This window comes from Oxyura jamaicensis, chromosome 1, assembly GCF_011077185.1.
Source record: "Oxyura jamaicensis isolate SHBP4307 breed ruddy duck chromosome 1, BPBGC_Ojam_1.0, whole genome shotgun sequence".
Taxonomy (NCBI): Eukaryota; Metazoa; Chordata; class Aves; order Anseriformes; family Anatidae; genus Oxyura; species Oxyura jamaicensis.
Genome location: NC_048893.1, coordinates 55598410 through 55616117, shown reverse-complemented (window position 1 = coordinate 55616117; position 17708 = coordinate 55598410). Strand labels below are relative to the sequence as shown.

Here is a 17708-nt window from a genome sequence, read left to right as displayed (position 1 = left end):
AAGAGCTGCTGGATGATGTTAAGATCAAGGACAGCCTTGGCTGCAATGAGCATGAGACTGGAGTTTCAGATCCTGAGAGGAGTAAGCAAGACAAAGAACAGAATTACAGCTGTAGACTTCAGATGTGCAGATTTCAGGAGCCTGCTTGGCAGGATCTGTGGGAAACTGCCCTGGAGAGCAGAGGCCCAGAAGAGTTGGCTAATCTTCAAGGACAACCTCCTCAGAGCACAAGAACAGTCCATTGCAATGTTCGGACAGTTAAGCAAGTGTGGCAGAAGGCCAGAGTGGATGAACATGGAGCTCGAGTGAACTCAGATACAGAAAGGAAGCATACAGAAGATGGAAACTGGGATCAGCTACTTGGAATGAACACAAAGACATTCCTTGCACATGTATGAATGAAGTCAGGAAAGCCAAAGCTCATTTGGAGCTGAAACAAATGTGGGAGGTGAAGGGCAACGAGAAACGTTTCTGTAAATACATCAACAACAAAAGGAAGGCTAAGATGAGTGTGGGCCCATTGCTCAGGGGGCCAAGTGACTGGTGACAAGAGATGTAGAGAAAGACATTTTCATTAGCAAGATCTGTTGTGAGGATTCCCAGTTCCCTGGGCTTCTTGCAGAGTCTGTGGGAATGAGGTATTATCTGCAGTAGAGGAAGACAGAATTTGTGTTATCCCATACACAAATCCTTGGGACCTGACAGGATACATCCAAAGGTGCTGCACAGCTGATGTCAGCGAGAAGCTGCTCTGTATCACCTTCAAAACATCATGGCAGTCAGAAGTTCCTCATGACTGAAAAAAGGCAGACATCACACTTGTCTTCACGAAGGGAAAGAAGGATGTTTCAGGGAAATACAGGACAGTCAGTCTCCCAAATACCTTAGAAGCCATTTCTAAAACACATGAAGGTGACTGGAAACAGGCTGCACACGTATTCCTTGTGGGGGCTGATCATGTCTGACCAACCTCACTACTTTCTGTGATGAGCAGAGTGGTTCTGTGGATGAGAGGAGGGCAGTGGATGTTGTCTACCTTGATTTCTTTAAGGCCTTTCAAACAGTCTCAATTGGTCTAATCACCAAATTGGTGACATACAGGCTAGAGAAGGTAGGTGGAAAATAGTCTGCACTGCCAGAATCAAAGAGTTGTGATCAGCAAAATCCAAATACTGACTGGTGACCACTGGATGTCCCACAGGAATCAGTACTGCGACCAATGCCTTCACTGATGACCCAGATGAGGGGAGAGAGTGTACTCTTGGGAAATTTGTGCTCAACACCAAACTGGGGGGAGCAGTCAATATGCTGGGGAGCAGGGCTGCAAATCAGAGGAACCTGGACAAGCTGTAGAAGTAGGCTGTCAGGAACCACATAAAGTTCAACAATGCAAGCATGAAGTCTTGCATATGGGAGGGAGTAAAGGGAGTAATCCCCTGCATCTGTACAGGCTTGGGGCTGTTTAGAAAGCAGCTCTGCAGAAAAGGATCTGGGAGTCTTAGTGGACAACAAGTTGAACATAAAGCTGCAGGTCCAGGTAAGTGATCTTTACTCTCTATTTGGCACTTGCAAGACTGTGTTTGAAGTACTGTGTTCAGTTTGGCTCCCCAGTACAAGAAGGATATTGACGTCCTAGATCAAGTCCAGCAGGTGTCATGAAAATGGTTAGGGGGCTGGAGAACATGACCTACTAGGAGAGCTTGAAAAATCAAGTCTGTTCAGCTTGGGGAGAGACCTGCAAGACCTTTTTGTTGTCTACAACTTCCTGATGTGAGGATACAGAGAAGACGGAGCCAGACTCTTCTTGAAAGTGCATGGTGATGGGACAAAAGGCAATGAACACAAGCTGGAACATGGGAAATTCTGATTAGATATCAGGAAAAAAATTACTCTGAGGTGGGTTAAATAGCAAAGCAGGTTGCCCAGACAGGTTGTGGAATCTCTGTCCTTGGAGGTATTCAAGACTCACCTGGAAATAGCCCCGAGCAACTGGATCTAACTAGTCCTGTTCTTAGCTGGTGTCTGGACTAGATCTGGAGGTTACTTCTAACATAAATTATGATTCTGTAGTTCTGTGATAATTCACTGGATTTCATAATCTGTTCCCACTCATGGACTACAGTTACAAAGGGACACACAGCAAAAATATTCCAAAGAATAAGGTCTTGCTCTATATAAGTTTGGCTAACACTAATGGAGATAAGTTGAACAATGCAACAACTGGTATCTTAAATAAATAAATGTAGGTGTTTATAACACTAGTAAAAAGAACCAGTCACTCCTTTCCATCATACTGCAACAAGTTTTCTAAAATATCAATAACAGTCAGCTATACCTGCTATACTAAAACCAACAGATTCAGTTCATGAAAAGTGACAAAACATCAAAAATAGTGACCAAGAACCATGCTTCTAATCTTATAGCAACTACTCCATACAAGCCAACAGAAGGAAGACTTCATTTTTCTCTATTGTTTTTTGAAAGTAAAGGGACATTAGTATTGACTGTGAAGGTCCTCATCTTCCCCTTCCTTGCGTTTGTAGTGAACATCAGTGAAAATCAACAGATGACCCTGAGGAAAGAAGAACATGTAAATTTCAGGTGGACATATTCAAGGTCAGTAAATTCCATGGTAAACCCCTCACCAGTGCAGGAGACAAGGGTGGCTTTATGCTTCCTGCAATTTAGTTGACCTCAGTGTATGAATAGGCTCTAATGTGAGTTAACACACCCTCCAGAAGGCTGGGTAATACTAACCCCAGGTTGCCTCTTAGCTTTCCTGCACTACAGAAAGGGCAGAGTAGAGAGAACTCATGCACTCAAAGCTCCTAAGACCTACTGGGGACAGCAGAGCTGTCCCTGTGGTGCTTCCACTTTGCTGGCATTCCCCAAAGGGCTAGAGAACCCTTTATAAACTACAATTGCCCAAAGCACCCTAAGGTGGTGGTGGTGGTGGAGAGCATCCAAAGTCTGGATTTTAAATCTAGTGTATAGTTAAAGCCTTACTATTAATTACATTTAGAAACCCAATATGACAATACACACAAATTCACAGGCCTGAAAAATAAGCATTTTTTCTTGAACAAGAAATTGTGATTCTCACCTGATTCATTTTTATTACAGGTCCAATCAGGGTAGTGTGGGCGAAGTTAGGAATAGGAAATCCTTTTCCTAGTTTATCTTAGAAAAGGACAAATACAAATATATCTTTAGGTAATAATAAAATACACTTCAGAAGCATCTTTCAGTAGGAACTAAACTAGTTTCAGTTTCCCTTTAATCAGCCATCACTGTGCCTCTGCAAGGGAGCTGTTACTTGTGTTTGCCAAAAATTAAAAAATCCCTGTGAAAAAGTAGCACTCTTACATCTCTCAGCTGTAGGACAATGGTACCTGACTGCCTCCACTCCTTTTCAGATTAACTGCCCCATGGGATTTGTTTTCTGCTGTTTCCCATTCTGACTTATTCTCTCTTCCTTTCATTTTCTTCTCTACCTGATCCTTTAGTCCTGTCAGTCCCTCTTATTCTCATTTATCCCTACTTCCGTGGATCAAGTCCCAGCTTTATTGCTACATGCTTTTCCAGCCATCTGACTTTTGTGTCTCTTCTTTCCATTCTTCCTTTCTCCTCATTAATATCTCACCTCCTTCCTCAGCGGTCTCTTTGGTTCTGTTTACCACATGGACACCTTCTGTACTCTTCAATTTGTTTCTTGCCACCTTTACCTCCTTCTTCATCATCCTTCACTGCCTGTATCCCACTGAGACCATTTTCTACATTGTCCTGCCAGGGGCAGCAGGGGAGTGCAAAGGCAGAGGGAAGTGATAATGTTCCTGATGCTATCCTGTAGCCCCAGGATGCAGATGTGATTTGGAGCTTCCTAAGTCTGGGCCCTTCTCTGGTCATGGCTTGACTCTGTGGGGATGAGACTAAGGCATGTCTCATCTCTGCTGCTGCACTGCATTCAGTGAGAAGGAAACCCAGGCTCAGCATTCGGAAGGATGCTGAGACTCACTCTGTTCCAGCCCTTGCCTGATTCAGGTGATTGAGGGTCCAGCACAGAGCAGACCAGTCCAGATTTAGCCAAACTGACAAAAAAACTCCTGTAACATTCTTTAAAACTGTGCACTCCCTTTCATAGTTTGTCTTGTTTTCCCACCAACTGTGCTCAGGAACTGGCCACGATCCTTACCATTGATTACTGGGATCACTACATTCCGTAAAGCGTAAGACAGAAAATTCTTTACCAGTGAGACCTGCAGTAAGGGGAAAAACACATTTGGTGATTATTGTGTGATGCCTCGGGGATTGTAACCTGAGGATGGAGATGGAGGGTTAGAACTGGAGTAACATGCAAGAACATCAGAACAGAAATTGGCAAAGAACATCTCAGGTTAAAAAGAACTTTTGTTTGTTTGTTTGTTTTAAGTTTCATTTGGATAATGCAAAATTTACAAGGTAATAGGGTGGGGTGTTCATACTTCTTGCAATAGAAGTGATTTTTTTTTCTGTATGTAAAGTATCTGGGATCAACCTTAACTGTAAGAATATAATCTGTTTAACATCATCTCAGCTTCCAAGTCTCAGTTCTCAGAACTGAATTGTGCTCTGTGTGGCAAGAACTGGCCCTGTCCTGGTGCTCTGTCTTCAGCTACTGTGATTAGTATTTTCCTCCCATCACTTAAAGATGTAAGTTGGGCTGAGCTGCTGCAGAGTCACCCTGACCACTTCTCAGTCTATGGTGAAAGACCTAACCAGTGGTTTGCTGTTTCTTTTAACCCCTTTTTTTTACTCCCCTTTTATTTGTTTGAAGTGATTCAAGATAATTGAAACTGAACTTAAGGTTGACTTTGTACTTACTCCCACTGCTAGGCCTACTTAATCCATCTGTAAATTCAGGTTGGCTGACAGAAACAGCTAGAAGATGTTCTAGCCCCATGCCTGCCTTTGTGTTGCTGGATACAGAAAGAAGCAAAATAGCTTGCTAGGTCATGCAGCCCCAGGCCTCTCTGTTTCAAGTAATATTACATGGTAATAAACAACATTTGGTGCTTCTGATGAGAAAGAAAACACTCCAGACACTCCAGGAGGTATTTCCTCTTACTGGAAAAAAAAGAGAAGCAGAGAATATACTATTTCAAAGCAGAAAGAGCAGTGGCAGATGATATCCCCAAGTCAGACCAAGAATTTTCCAGCAACAAGTTTTGTTGAATTGCTTTTATCTCTGAAGAGATCAGATACCTTTCCTAGGCACTGAAGCCATCAGCTTACCTCAGAGAAGCCAGCAGTAGTGTTCAACAGGGAGAACTGGAGCCTAAGGGGAAGAAGTAAAAGAAAAGGATTGATGAGAAAGGACGAAGGCACAAGTTATGCACAGCCACTGTTTGAAGATGAAAGACCATCTGAAGTGAACAGTCTTGAAGAAACACACCTTTGCAGTCCAGGAAAAGAAAAAAAAAAAAAGATTTTTTTTTTGTCTTTAAGTGCTGCATAATGTGTGTACAGAAATAAAGTGCAAAAGTATAGTAGGCAGTGAGAATTTGCATTTCCTTTTACATCTCATTTGTGCAATTACTGATTTCACGCTAATTCACTTTGCCAAAGGTGCTTTGTTTCCCAACAGCTGTTAATCAAAACTGTCACAATTACAAATCAGTTGTAGAATGACTGGGATCTTTCTGATACCAATCTCCTACAGTCATGTGTAGTCTTGGGCTGTGACTACAAGACTTGGGAAGAAAAATCTCTCTGGAATTACTACTTCCTGCAATGGCTGAACTACACATTCCTCAAGTGTTTGTTATGATTTGGATAAACCTCAGGTCGTTGTAAACATAATTCTGGGGAAAACAAACACATAAAAAAGCACAGCATTTTGAAGAACACAGTCTCATGTCAAAAGCCCTGGCTGAGTGGCAACATTATTTCTTGAACTCATATGACAGGCTCTGATCACCCTAAGTCCCCTCTTTCTGTTAAAAAGGCCCAGTGATCAAAACTAAGAAAAGGCTGCCTACATTTTTCTTTAATGGAAATGTAATAGGTTAAAAAATATCATATATTCTGGAATGCTGCCCCAACATGGACTGCAGAACTGCCAAGAAGAAACACAGATAGGGGCTACTCGCTTGAGAGTCTGTGCTTCTACACAACTGTGTACTTAGGGAGAAAGGAGCTGTAAAATATACCCCCATGTGAATAAAATTTACTGTAAGCCATCTAAGAACACCCGTAACTGTACATAACCACAAAAACAGCAAGTGTGGTTACTTTTTAGTCTCACTTTTCCCTTCCCCTCATGGAAGGGCATACAAAGCTGGTTGTAGTGCTCTTGTAAAGTGTTTTCATGGTGGCAGTTCTTTTTATGATGCTCAGACATGGCATGGCAGTGATATGTAGAGGGTTTAGAATAAACTACTGAACCCCATTCACCAGCATTAGCACAGACTTAAACAGATGCCTTTAAGGTAACTAATACATTGAGCATTGCCATCTTGAGGGGTGTTTAACCTTAAGAAAGTGATAATGTTATGTTGCACGAGAGACACAGTTATTCCCCAGTATTATTATACTTCATCTGTACGATATAGATTAAGCAGTCAAAGTATCTTAGAGCCCCTGTGAGAAAGAAGGTAATTAATGTTATTTCTCTCACAGTGAAGCAAACATTGTGTCAGACTGACACAATTAAGTTCTGGTGAGTCCTAATGTTGGGATCATTAATGTTGCTTTCTGAATTTTTCTTCATTACCTGTTCAGAAGTAATGAGATTATCAGCTTCTGTTTGGTTATTGTCAAATCAGCTCTGGTACTTGCTGTCTGCAAGGAAAAAACAAAACAGTCTTCTGTGACTGTATACACAGACGGATACTGCCCTAGATACAGGCGCAAATGCAATTGCTTTTAGTGATTGGAAACACAATGTCTAAACGTTTTATTTAGTCAGTATGCGTAGATAGTGAAATCATTTGTGAATTTGATGTTTCTGAAGCAACAGAGATTGTCTGAATGAAGTGATAGTACTGCCCTGATTGCCTCCTTATCATTAGGATCATTTAAATTCCTGCATGGCTGACATAATTGGTTCATTTTCAACCTGATGAAGAGAGTCATGGGGACACATTGAACTGTTTTATAACAAATAAATTAGGAAGACTGGGAATCAGATAATCACTTATATATAGTAAAATTTATTCTTGAATAATCACTCAACGCCCCACATGGAAAGAAGAGCTTTCATAAATAGCTTCTGGTACCTGCATATTAAATTCTACAATATGTAGTGCATCTTTCCTCCCCATGAAATGCAACAGAACAGTATGTGTGTTCATGAAGGAAATGGAAGATTCCTGTGTGATTGCTTCAGCCCCAGCACTGAAAGTTATCTTCTAGTTCATGCTACTTACTAGATTCCCTGTGAAGATGTGCTGGGAAGTCGAATTTGGCAGAACAGCAAGCACTTCTACACAGCCAGTGATCTGTAGGCTGCATCTGTCTGCCTGCAAACTGACCACAGGTGGTGATGTAGCCATCAGTTTCAGAAGCACTGGGCACACCGTTACATAATGCAGAGCGATCTGTGGGATTTCAAAGAGAAGAAAAGATTAAAATGTAGAGTTCCTGCACCTTAAGCTTTTCTTAAACTACAGTTTCTGTGGCTACAGCATAATCAGGTACTATATAACAATACTCCTGTTAATTAAACATAGATTCAAAATACTCCATTTCAATCACACCAAGTTAAATGTTTAAATTAGCACGGCATATACTCTGAGTTTCAGAGATCATAAATGATGAAGCTTTAGACACACCAATACTGAATGTATCTGAAGAAATAAGACAGAGGGGACTGGCAACACATGTTAAAGAAATGAGTGATTCATGTAAATAAAAAAGTAATGACCCTGACAATAAAAAGAATTTGGAAGAGCCTTCCAGAACAGCCAATTTTCTGAAAAATAGAGAAACTCCTAGAGGAAAGAACTTTAGTTTACAGTGCTGTAGACGACAAATTTCATAATATCATAGTAAACGTTGCCACATTAGGAATTGTTAAAGCACCTCATAGTATCTTAATGACTTCCATCACATTTATAAACTTTGCTCCTCATGACCATTACTTCCCATTGTATATAATCTCCAGCAGCCAGCAGATATCTTGACATAGAGAAGTCAGGCTGCCAAGAACAGCAATAACATTACTTTAAACAGGAATAAAAGGAGACTGATTTCCCTGAAGATGTCTACTACATATTCTTTATAACTGTTTCAGAGACTGAGAGCAAATATGACACTTATGGGGGCAGAGAATGACTTCAGAGTAGTGTGATATAGTTAAGAAGAACATAGAGTTATGAGGGACGAGATATGTACGTCTGAATCTTCCACTACTCATAAACCAGCTCAGTTTCCTTGTCTCCTCCAAACTTTTGCAAATGAGCTAGTACACAGACAATACCCACAGGACACATTAGCCACCATTCTTTCTTAAAAGGCCTGTACAAGCAGAAGTACCTACCTCAGGAACAAAATCTTTAAGTACGGCTGTATTCAGGTTAAATGTACCAGCAAGCTGTAAACAAATTAAATAAATTAGATCATAGTCATAGAATCATTAAGGTTGGAAAAGACCTCCAAGATCACCTGGTCCAACCATCCCTCTACCACCAATATCACCCACTAAACCATGTCCCTAAATACCATGTCCAACCTTTCCTTAAACACTCCCAATGATGGCAACTCCACCACTTCCCTGGGCATCCCATTCCAATGCCTGACTACTCTTTCTGAGAAGAAATTTCTCCTCATTTCCAACCTGGGATCATTATATGAGCTTGAAAATGAGATTTTCCTTGAAAACTCTGTTTACTTTGTTTTTAAATAATCCATGTTTTAATTTAACATTTCCTTGCCCCCAAATGATTCTTAGGGAAGCCAATGCTCTGCAGGACAGAAGAGCAACAGACATCTTTCTCATGGATTTCTTTCTCATGTCTCTGGGTCACTGACCAAATGGTGAGTAGGCATCATTCTTTGGAAGAAGAGACATGGCATGCTGCTTATGTCCTGCCTTTGGAACTTTCTTGGATGGAATATACTGATTCTGTCAGAGACAGGACTCAAGAATCTCATTTGCCCTTTTGCTGCTGACCACTATGACAGTGTTTGTCTGTGCCATTTGTGTCACCACTTTATAAAAAGACTTTCTTAGCAATGCTTCAATTAGGAAAACTTCATGGAATCCCTGTCTACTAATGTCACTGTGGAAACAGCATTACTGGGAGAAGTCTTATACGTTCTTCATCCACAACTGAAAACTTAGTTTCCGTGTACCTTCTTCTTGCCTTGTTCTGCTGCTAAATCAGAGGGTTTATACTAGCTCTCAACACAGCCAATGCATTTGTTGTGGGCCTCTATGCAGCAGACTGTGGCTTAAGTACACTTTTTCCTATTTTAGGTTTTCCTCTCCTATTTGGATCTCATGTAGAGAAAAGCTTTCTCTGGTTCTTTCTGCCATCCCTTGCACACTGACTCTGTGACATTTGTATCTGTTACTCCTTGCCTAGAGCTGCCAGCAAACCCAGTTCTAAGGGAGGTTTTGACTATCTAAAATGATGGAATATGGAATTAATGTCCTGGATCACTCTTACAAGTGGTAGAAGCATGACCCAGATCTGTGTGAAATGGCAAACATAATGTATTAATCTCCTTTGCTTACTATCCATGATCCTGATATTTGTAATTCTACTACAAGCAAATTATACTCACCTCTTTGGAAATGGTGATGTTAAAGGCCCCTGCTCTGTAGTAAGCCAGTGAAGCAGACTTAAGAAAATAACTGGAGACTCCCACGTAGAGCATGAAATCACCATGGTTTGAGAGACCAAATGGAGCTGGCACAAAGGGAGGGTCTGTGTGATTTCCTACTGGATAAACTGCGCCCTGCAATGAGTTATTAACAAGTATTTCTACTTGTAAACATTTGTATTTGTCAGAATGCATTAGCAGTGGTTTAACAGAAAGAATTCTTATTCCATCTTCTTACCTGAAGAAAAATTTGACATTAAAGAAAACCTGAAGCAAGCAAGAGAGTTGATTATATGCCCTGAAAATCAGCAAATGAAAGTACTTTTGGAAAAACACATGAATCACAAAAAAAAAACAACTGGCTTCCAACCTTTCTAAGTTTGAATTTGAGCATTCAAGTAAATATTCTGAACTGCTACCACAAAAGAGAACAAAAATCCTCTTGAACAGTTTTCTCTTTCTTGTTGCAAAGATATATTTGTTAACTTAATTCTAAGAGTGACATTCAATGAAGATCTTCAGGAACCCCTCCCCACACCCCAAAAGCACTGGAAGTAGTTTAAGAGAGGGACACAAAGGAACCACTGTATACCACTTAACTCTTAAAATGAGAGTTGAGAGTTGGAAGATAGCAACTCAAAAACATTAAGTATCAGCCTGATCCAAGGAACACTGAAGGCTAGTAACTTTTTTACCTGATTAATAACTAAGACTCATCTGATATCTCATCACTGGTGTCAGCTTAAAAAGCTTATCCTGTAAGTTCTAGCTAGCTACAGTAGCTGAATAATAATTGCTTAGTACTGTTAAGCTGTGTATACCGTTTGCAGAGGTTTATTATTATTATTATTATTTTTATTTATTTTTGTATATGGTAACTGTTGTTTGAACAGAATAACCAGAGGGAGAGTTTCAACTGTAACTCTAGCTCATCTACCTAAAGTGAAGCCAGTTGTGAGAGCAATAGGGATGCTCTATGTTACGAGGACTGTTGAAGCTGCTGGAACAACTGGGTATTGCTGGGATATCTCTTGCCTGAGAAGGTGAAAAGTAAATGAAGAAGGACCTGCTATGTGCTGCTCAAGAACCCTCTGTGAGAAGTCTTTTTTTGTGGTGTGACTGTACATAAACAAGACCCTAAGTCATCCCAAAACAAATACTCAGAATTGCAGTCACATTGGAGGCCATCATGGATTACGTATCACTGATTATAAAGCACCTCTGAAGAAGGTCCAACTCTGGAATATTTTAATTCTAAATAATAACTTTGGTTAATTAACCAATGCAGTTATTTTATTGAATAAGCAATTGTATCTGGTTTCTAAAATGGCTGTTACCCAAAACATCCAAACATCTTATGGCTTTTCTAACTAAATAGCAGAGAGGCTGAGTAAGACTGTAGTGAAAGAAAATGAATCAATGCAAAAGAGTATCAGAACAGTCTTAGAGAGCACAGAAATATTAATGGCAAATTACCTTCAAATCCAAGTTAATGTGTGATTCGAAGACTGCTGGAGAACTAACTAGGGAATAGTCTATTTGTGCAAAGGCATCTATCTGGCTTAAGACTAGAAAAATAATGGACAAAAACAAAACAAGCATTATTACAAAAATATCACAAACTGCTTTTGTTTAGTTAAAGTCAAATTTGTTCTAGAAACTATGAAACTGAAGAAGGAGAACAGTGGGAAAAGGAAGAAGAAAATTTTGAAAAATGTTTTAAGGGAAAAAGGGAGAGTATCCCCTCTGAGAAAGTCACCAATTCCTCCAATTTAAGGCCTGGTTCTCTTGTTTCACAACTGAATACGCCCCTCAGAAATCTGCTTCCATGCAGTAAAAGAAATACCTAGGCAGGGTCCCCTTTTTTTGTTATGTGTTTGCACAAAAGAAATGAAATTCTATATGGTTAGTGAAATAATAGTACATGACAGTGCATTTTTATGCATATCAGTGTTGAAGATAAGAGATGTTTGTTCACAACAATGGAGTGCTCTTTATCAGACAGTATGATTGAAGACCTTTTTTCTGAAAGGTGCTCACATGCAACTTCAGACTGATTACTGTTTCTGATTGCATTGTAGGTCTGATCATACCGCAAATACAATCAGATGGTTTTAAAGAGAAATGGTGAATTCACACAGAGATTATTAACTCCTCAATATGACAGCACAGCCTCAAGTGTTTGGGTAACAACTGTGTAAGATAATGTTCTTGATGACCATGATCTTCAGTAAAATTTGCCAGTGCGTGGCACATGGTTGGTATAAGCCATTGTAGGAAAAACAATTTCTACATACACTGCTTCTGAGTATGGAGCTAGTAACAGCTATATCCACAATGCAAATTGAAATGTTTTGAGGAGCAGAAACAAATTATCTGATGTGAATTATACAACTGTGGAATTTCATAAATTTGAATTGGTGAAAACTATAATTAAATATTCTTAGTCTTGAAAAAAAAGAGGAAGAAAAACTGTGGGATACTTACTGATTATAATCATGAAAATCTTATACGCTTTTTGAGCATATTTATCTATAGTCTCCATGTCTCTACAAGAGTGACACAGGAATTGTTACTGACGTGAAGAGAAATATGCTTACGGTGACACTGTCATCCTGCAGCATTTTATTATCTCACTGAACACAAGTTTAAAACAAGATACGATAAGTTTGCAAGATCGTGCAGGACTGCAGTGCAGGATGGGATGTTTATTAGCTCTTTAGTGGGTTACTACTTACTCAGGTTTTCTTATGTCCACAGTACGAAGAGCATAAAGGATCAGTGTGAAAATGTTCAACTTGAAAATCTAAGGAAAACACATGTTCAGCCGGAACAAACTGAGAAGGATTACAGGTGACCTGCTATGAGCATAGAAGAAACCTGATTATTCTACATAAGGTTCTTGCAAGAGATTTCTAAGAGTCTGGAACAGGATAAGGTAAAGAAAAATGGCTCTGTTTTTATCCCTTTGATTTTTTGTACGGTAAACACGGGAAAGGTTCAGCATCTAACAAAAATGGTACAAACTGAGCACTGTGAAAATTACTTAAAAACCTGTTTTCAAAAACTCACCCTTATGTTTTCTAAGCTGTGCATCAATCATTTGTATTTTGTATTTGATATTTAGGCATAGCTATATGAAAAGAGAGAGAAGTCAGTAATGTAAGGTCTGTATTTGAAATCCTCCCTTCACTAGCTGAAGTTATCTTTAGAAACTTACATTTTCATCCAATTTGTTTTGAATGGGCTTCTCGAGATAACCAGACAGGAAGCTGGCTATCCAGCTGGAGAAAAGGAAACAAACACAAAGACTTTTTATCATGGATTTAAATCTTTGAAATATAAAATCTACCAGACTGGAAGATTAATATCATTTAGATAATGAAATGCTATTACAGCAATATTGGTAGACTGTACAATTAATTGTTTTTATTAATTTGTGAGTCTCAGAAAAATGCTAGTTGTTCTCAGTCTCATGGGAGCTATTTTAGAAGGCAATCTGCAAAGTTGAGAAAATTCACGTAAACCTGATGATAACAATTAGCCACACTTTCTCTTTCTGTATGACATAAAGCTCTCTAGAAAAATCAAAATAATGAGACCTATAAACATTACTTCACATTTTATTTTGGAATAAAAAGTTTTATTTTTAAATTGTAGGTCAGATTGTAACAATGCATGATCGATCTAGATCCCCTTCTGAAAATTTCTATTTGCAATCTTGTACTCTTTAATATACTCAAGTTGCAACTTTTTCATATGCATTATGTCTAGTCAGCTCATTTTTTGGCACATGCTTAGAGATATGTAGATTAACGACACTTCACACACTCAGCAAAGGAGCCTGTTTTTGAAAACAGACCTTTAAAAACCTGTTTTGATAACCTTTGATAATTGTATCCTGTAACTGGATCCCTAAAAGTCAAAATTTGAAAGTGGCCTTCATGTGACAAACTCTACTATTTCCCGCACAGCAATGAGAAAATCTCCTGTACATACCTAGATCCTCCATTTAACTTGACTTTTACTCTACTAATGCTCAGCTGGCAGTTGTGTAGCAATATGGACAAGTGGCCTGTGCTGTCCCGTGATACTTTGAGGGTAACGGCAATCAACAGTCCTGAGATGGACACTGTAATTCTTCCTTGGTCTTTGCTGCTTAGAAAAACAAAACAAAACAAAACCATCAGTCAGGGAAACGTCCTATAAGGCAATAATTTAAGAAGCTATCTATAAATCCACTTTGAAAGGACTTCTTGCTTCTACCATCTAGAATGACTGCTTTTTTTTTGGAGGGGGGGGATTAACATCTATTAGGGACATGCATTGCATTGAGAACAGATTATATGCATGAGTTTCCAGGACATGATTCTTTGAGGCGGGGTCCCTGCTCCAGACCTCCAGGAGCAAAGGTCCTGCCAGTAGATTTTGTGACTGGCAGAGTGCTCTGGGACACTGCAGAGAGGAGGGCAACAACGAGATCTGAGAACCCAGGGATACCTAAAAATCTAGGATAAGGCCCAATTCTTGACCCTGGAAACAGCCCAGGAGGACAAGGTTGTGAAGGGTCTCCCTTGGAAAGCTTATTTTCAGCAGGGCCCTTCTTATTCTAAGCTGAAAGCAACGTGTAGGACTGAAGAATGGGGCATATTTGGGATCTATCTAAATCTACAGCTATGCACAAAACATACTGAGCAGAGAGCATAGGGTTCTCTCTGCCCCTGAAAAAGGCAAGAAAACTCCTTCACAACCCTGCACTCCAACAAACCTGGTGTTGACCTCCTCCCCCAAACCCTGCATGCCAGCTCCCTGTCTCCATTGCAGTTTGTGAAGCCTTCGGAGTTTTGTATTTCTGGGTTCCCTTTAGATTATGCCCAGGTCCTTGCCCTTCAGCATGAGGGAGAGGTGGCTTTGTGTTTGGGAACAATTGATTTGCCCTGCTGAACACAGTATCCTTTTCCTCACAATGCTGGTATGACAGAAGGAACAACAGACAGGTTAGGGCCACTGTGACAGCAGTTCCCAGCTGCCAGTACTAAAAACAAATGCAAAGCTGTGTGCTGCTTTGAAATCAAGACACGCGGTGAAGCTCCGTAGCCTGGTGATCCATCTTTCTCTACTATCTGTCTCACAAATAGAGTGTCGCCTACTGCTGTTATCAGTTACTCCATTAACCCCAATTGTAGAGATTAGCACCTTGCAACCTTTGCTGATATCCCAGATGTTTTACCTCTCCCTCTCCAAAAAGAATAATAAAAAAAAAAAAGAAACAAAAGAGAAAATCTATAATATTAAAAATCTGTAACAAAAATGCTGAGATAAAAAATGTGGAAAAATCAGTGTATGATCATGTAATCAAAGACAACCTCCTACTGCATAGGCACCTGAAGCCAAGTCAGTTTTCCTCAGTGACCTGAACTGTGTAATTTCCTAACTTCTGAGTGTTTGGCATTTTGACAGTACTCTCCTTATAATATGAACACTTCGGAAGACAATGTACACTGTACTAACAAATAGATAATTGGCTACAGAGTCAAAAAAAAAAAAAAATGTCATTGCAAACTCCGTGGTTCTGAATATTTGTATCATATACAGTCTGGACAAACTGAGCATGCTAACAGTTGTCTGACTTGAGACTTCCCAAAGAGACATGCTTAGGTGTAGAATACTTAACCAATGAACCAAAAAAAAAAAAAAAAAGAAAAAAAAGAAAATAGCAGGGAATGTTTCCTTCTTGAGAAGTTCATCTAAAAAGACTGATGTTAAAGCATATCTGAGCTAAAAAAATAAAACTAGCAACTAAATTTCTGAATTGCCTTTGTAATCCTCTCCCAGAACTGTCTCCCCTACTCCCCATGCACTGTATAATACTTACAGCAGCCATGTTTCCATTCTCCAGTCTGCACTGATTGTAGCAGAAGCATGTGCCATGGACAGACTAATGCCAATCCCAGGAATAAAGGAAGCAGAAGTTTCTGGGAAATCTACAGCACCAATTCTGAGTCTACAAAAAAAAAGAAAAACCAAAACCCCAAACAAACAAACAAACAAACCAGAATGTGGGATATTAGACTGCATGTTAAAAGGTTAAGAAGGACTACTGATCACTGAACTCTTCTGCTATTACAGGCAAAGACTATGCTTTGGTAGAAGAATTTTGCAGTATTTCTCAGAAAGTTTAGGAAAGATACTTGTACCTTTACACTGAGTAGCATCCTTGGAAAAAGAATCCTTGATATCTGATCAAGGAAAAAGGATGCCTGGCCAAAACTAAAACCTCCTCCTGGGAGAAAAACAAGGTTCTTAAGGGGAAATGTGCTCACTCGTGGGAAATAAGTGTGTGTTAAACCCATATGCTAAATAAACCCAGGTTGTCTGAATGCTAACATTTGCTGAAGAAGATCAAAGGTTCTCTTTCCCCTTCCATATCCCCTTCCTTGCCTCAGCAAAGGGCTCTGTAGTGGCTCAGTATTTCTAAATAAAATCTTACTTAAAGATTTCCCTATGAAAACAAATTATTTCTGATACTCAAGGATATTGTCTTGCAATGGGTGTGCTGAATTAAGCTGAACATCATAAAGATATCAGCTGCAACCTTATCACATAGTTGACATTCCTCATTGTTTCCAGGTATCTGGCAGAGATCTCTGAAACAACTGCCTTTAATCTATTTTCCCTGGGGCTGAAGGTACCAGCTGGTTTTAGTTAAAATGACCATAATTTTCCAATAACATCTTGAGCAGCAGTAAGGCTGCCTTAAATAACCTGTTTTCAGTGGGCTATAATCAGATTGCCTATTGGGAAGATTTCAAGAACCGTGGCTGGAAGAATGAATTGGGATTCTGAAGATCTGAAGATAGTTTAGGTGGGAAGGAACCTTAGGAGATCTTCTAGGTCACACCCTGCTCCAAGATGGGCCAGCTGAGGGCCTGTCCACTTGAGTCTTGAACATCTCCACGGATGGAGATTCTTCAGCCTCTCTGGGCTCTTGTTGTGGTGCACCCCAGCATTTCTACTAAGTTCTATTTGGAGTTTTTTCTTGATTCATGTCATCATTTCACTGGGTACTTCCAGGAAGAATCTGGCTCCATATCCCTGGCTCCACCATCCAGCAGATGTGGAAGACATGCAGTAAGACATCCTACCAACCCCCATAGTATTTTCTTCTCCAGACTATCCAAACTCAGCTTTCTCAGATGGGCAAGGATTAAGGCCTCAAGGATGATATAATACAATGAATATTATAATATTAGCAAAATATTAGGTATAGATGCAGGATGCGGGCCCAATCCAGCATAAAATCATGAAGTCTCCCAGATTGTTATTGCTTGCTCTGGGTAAATGATAAGGAAAACAGAGTAAAACACTACTGGGAAGCAGAGCTTTACTCGGAAGTAGTATTAAAGGATTAGAAGATTTTTTTTTTTTTTTTTTTTCTGGTTACAGCCTATTGGAAAAGCTTAAACTGGAAAATGGAAATTAAGGCTGTAAAAAACCCTGCTTTTCTAGTAGTTTCCTCATTTGGGGATATTGTAGGAAGCTCTATAAACCTGATAGTCTACTGGCTGCTCCCAGTACAATGATTTTCCTCATCAGGAAATTGAACTGGAGACTTACATAATCAAAATTATATTTTAGCCGTTGTAAATCTACCCAAAAAGATTCTGTAGAAGTCATCTTCCTGTGTCATCAGCTCAGATACCTCACCCCCATGCACACATATTCCACATATTCATCTTAGCCTTTGTTGATGGCTTTTTCCTCTTAAAAGTGTAACAAACGGCTTTCACTGCTACATGTGCTTCATAGCAGCAGATGTTTAATAACACCAGTTCTTCCCTCTTTCCCATCCACTTCACCTTCTGTGTCATAGCTGTGTGTACAACCATTTTGTCCCAAAC

The 17708-nt window shown here is 39.7% G+C and overlaps 1 protein-coding gene across 1 annotated transcript; it reads right to left on the bottom strand.

Moving 5' to 3' along the window:
• Window positions 1-973: 973 nt before the first annotated feature.
• Window positions 974-15735, bottom strand: LOC118179018 (BPI fold-containing family C protein-like). Its single transcript, XM_035348019.1, has 13 exons — window positions 15683-15735; window positions 13807-13962; window positions 13028-13091; window positions 12880-12940; window positions 11284-11375; window positions 9769-9942; window positions 8519-8572; window positions 7407-7577; window positions 6752-6819; window positions 5272-5314; window positions 4193-4256; window positions 3104-3180; window positions 974-2572 (listed from the first exon to the last, which is right to left on the bottom strand). The coding sequence occupies exons 1-13, from the start codon at window positions 15697-15699 to the stop codon at window positions 2495-2497; spliced, it is 1119 nt and encodes a 372-aa protein (XP_035203910.1). The 5' UTR covers window positions 15700-15735; the 3' UTR covers window positions 974-2494.
• Between the last annotated feature and the right edge of the window lie 1973 nt (window positions 15736-17708).

What these genes read in the sequence shown, in the direction of transcription:
- LOC118179018 (XM_035348019.1), bottom strand. An exon ending in ACATTAACTTGGATTTGAAG is followed by an intron (nt 9,943 to 11,283) that starts GTAATTTGCCAT and finishes AACTCATTGCAG; the next exon opens with GGCGCAGTTTATCCAGTAGG. An exon ending in ATCTCATTACTTCTGAACAG is followed by an intron (nt 5,315 to 6,751) that starts GTAATGAAGAAA and finishes TCTTCCCCTTAG; the next exon opens with GCTCCAGTTCTCCCTGTTGA.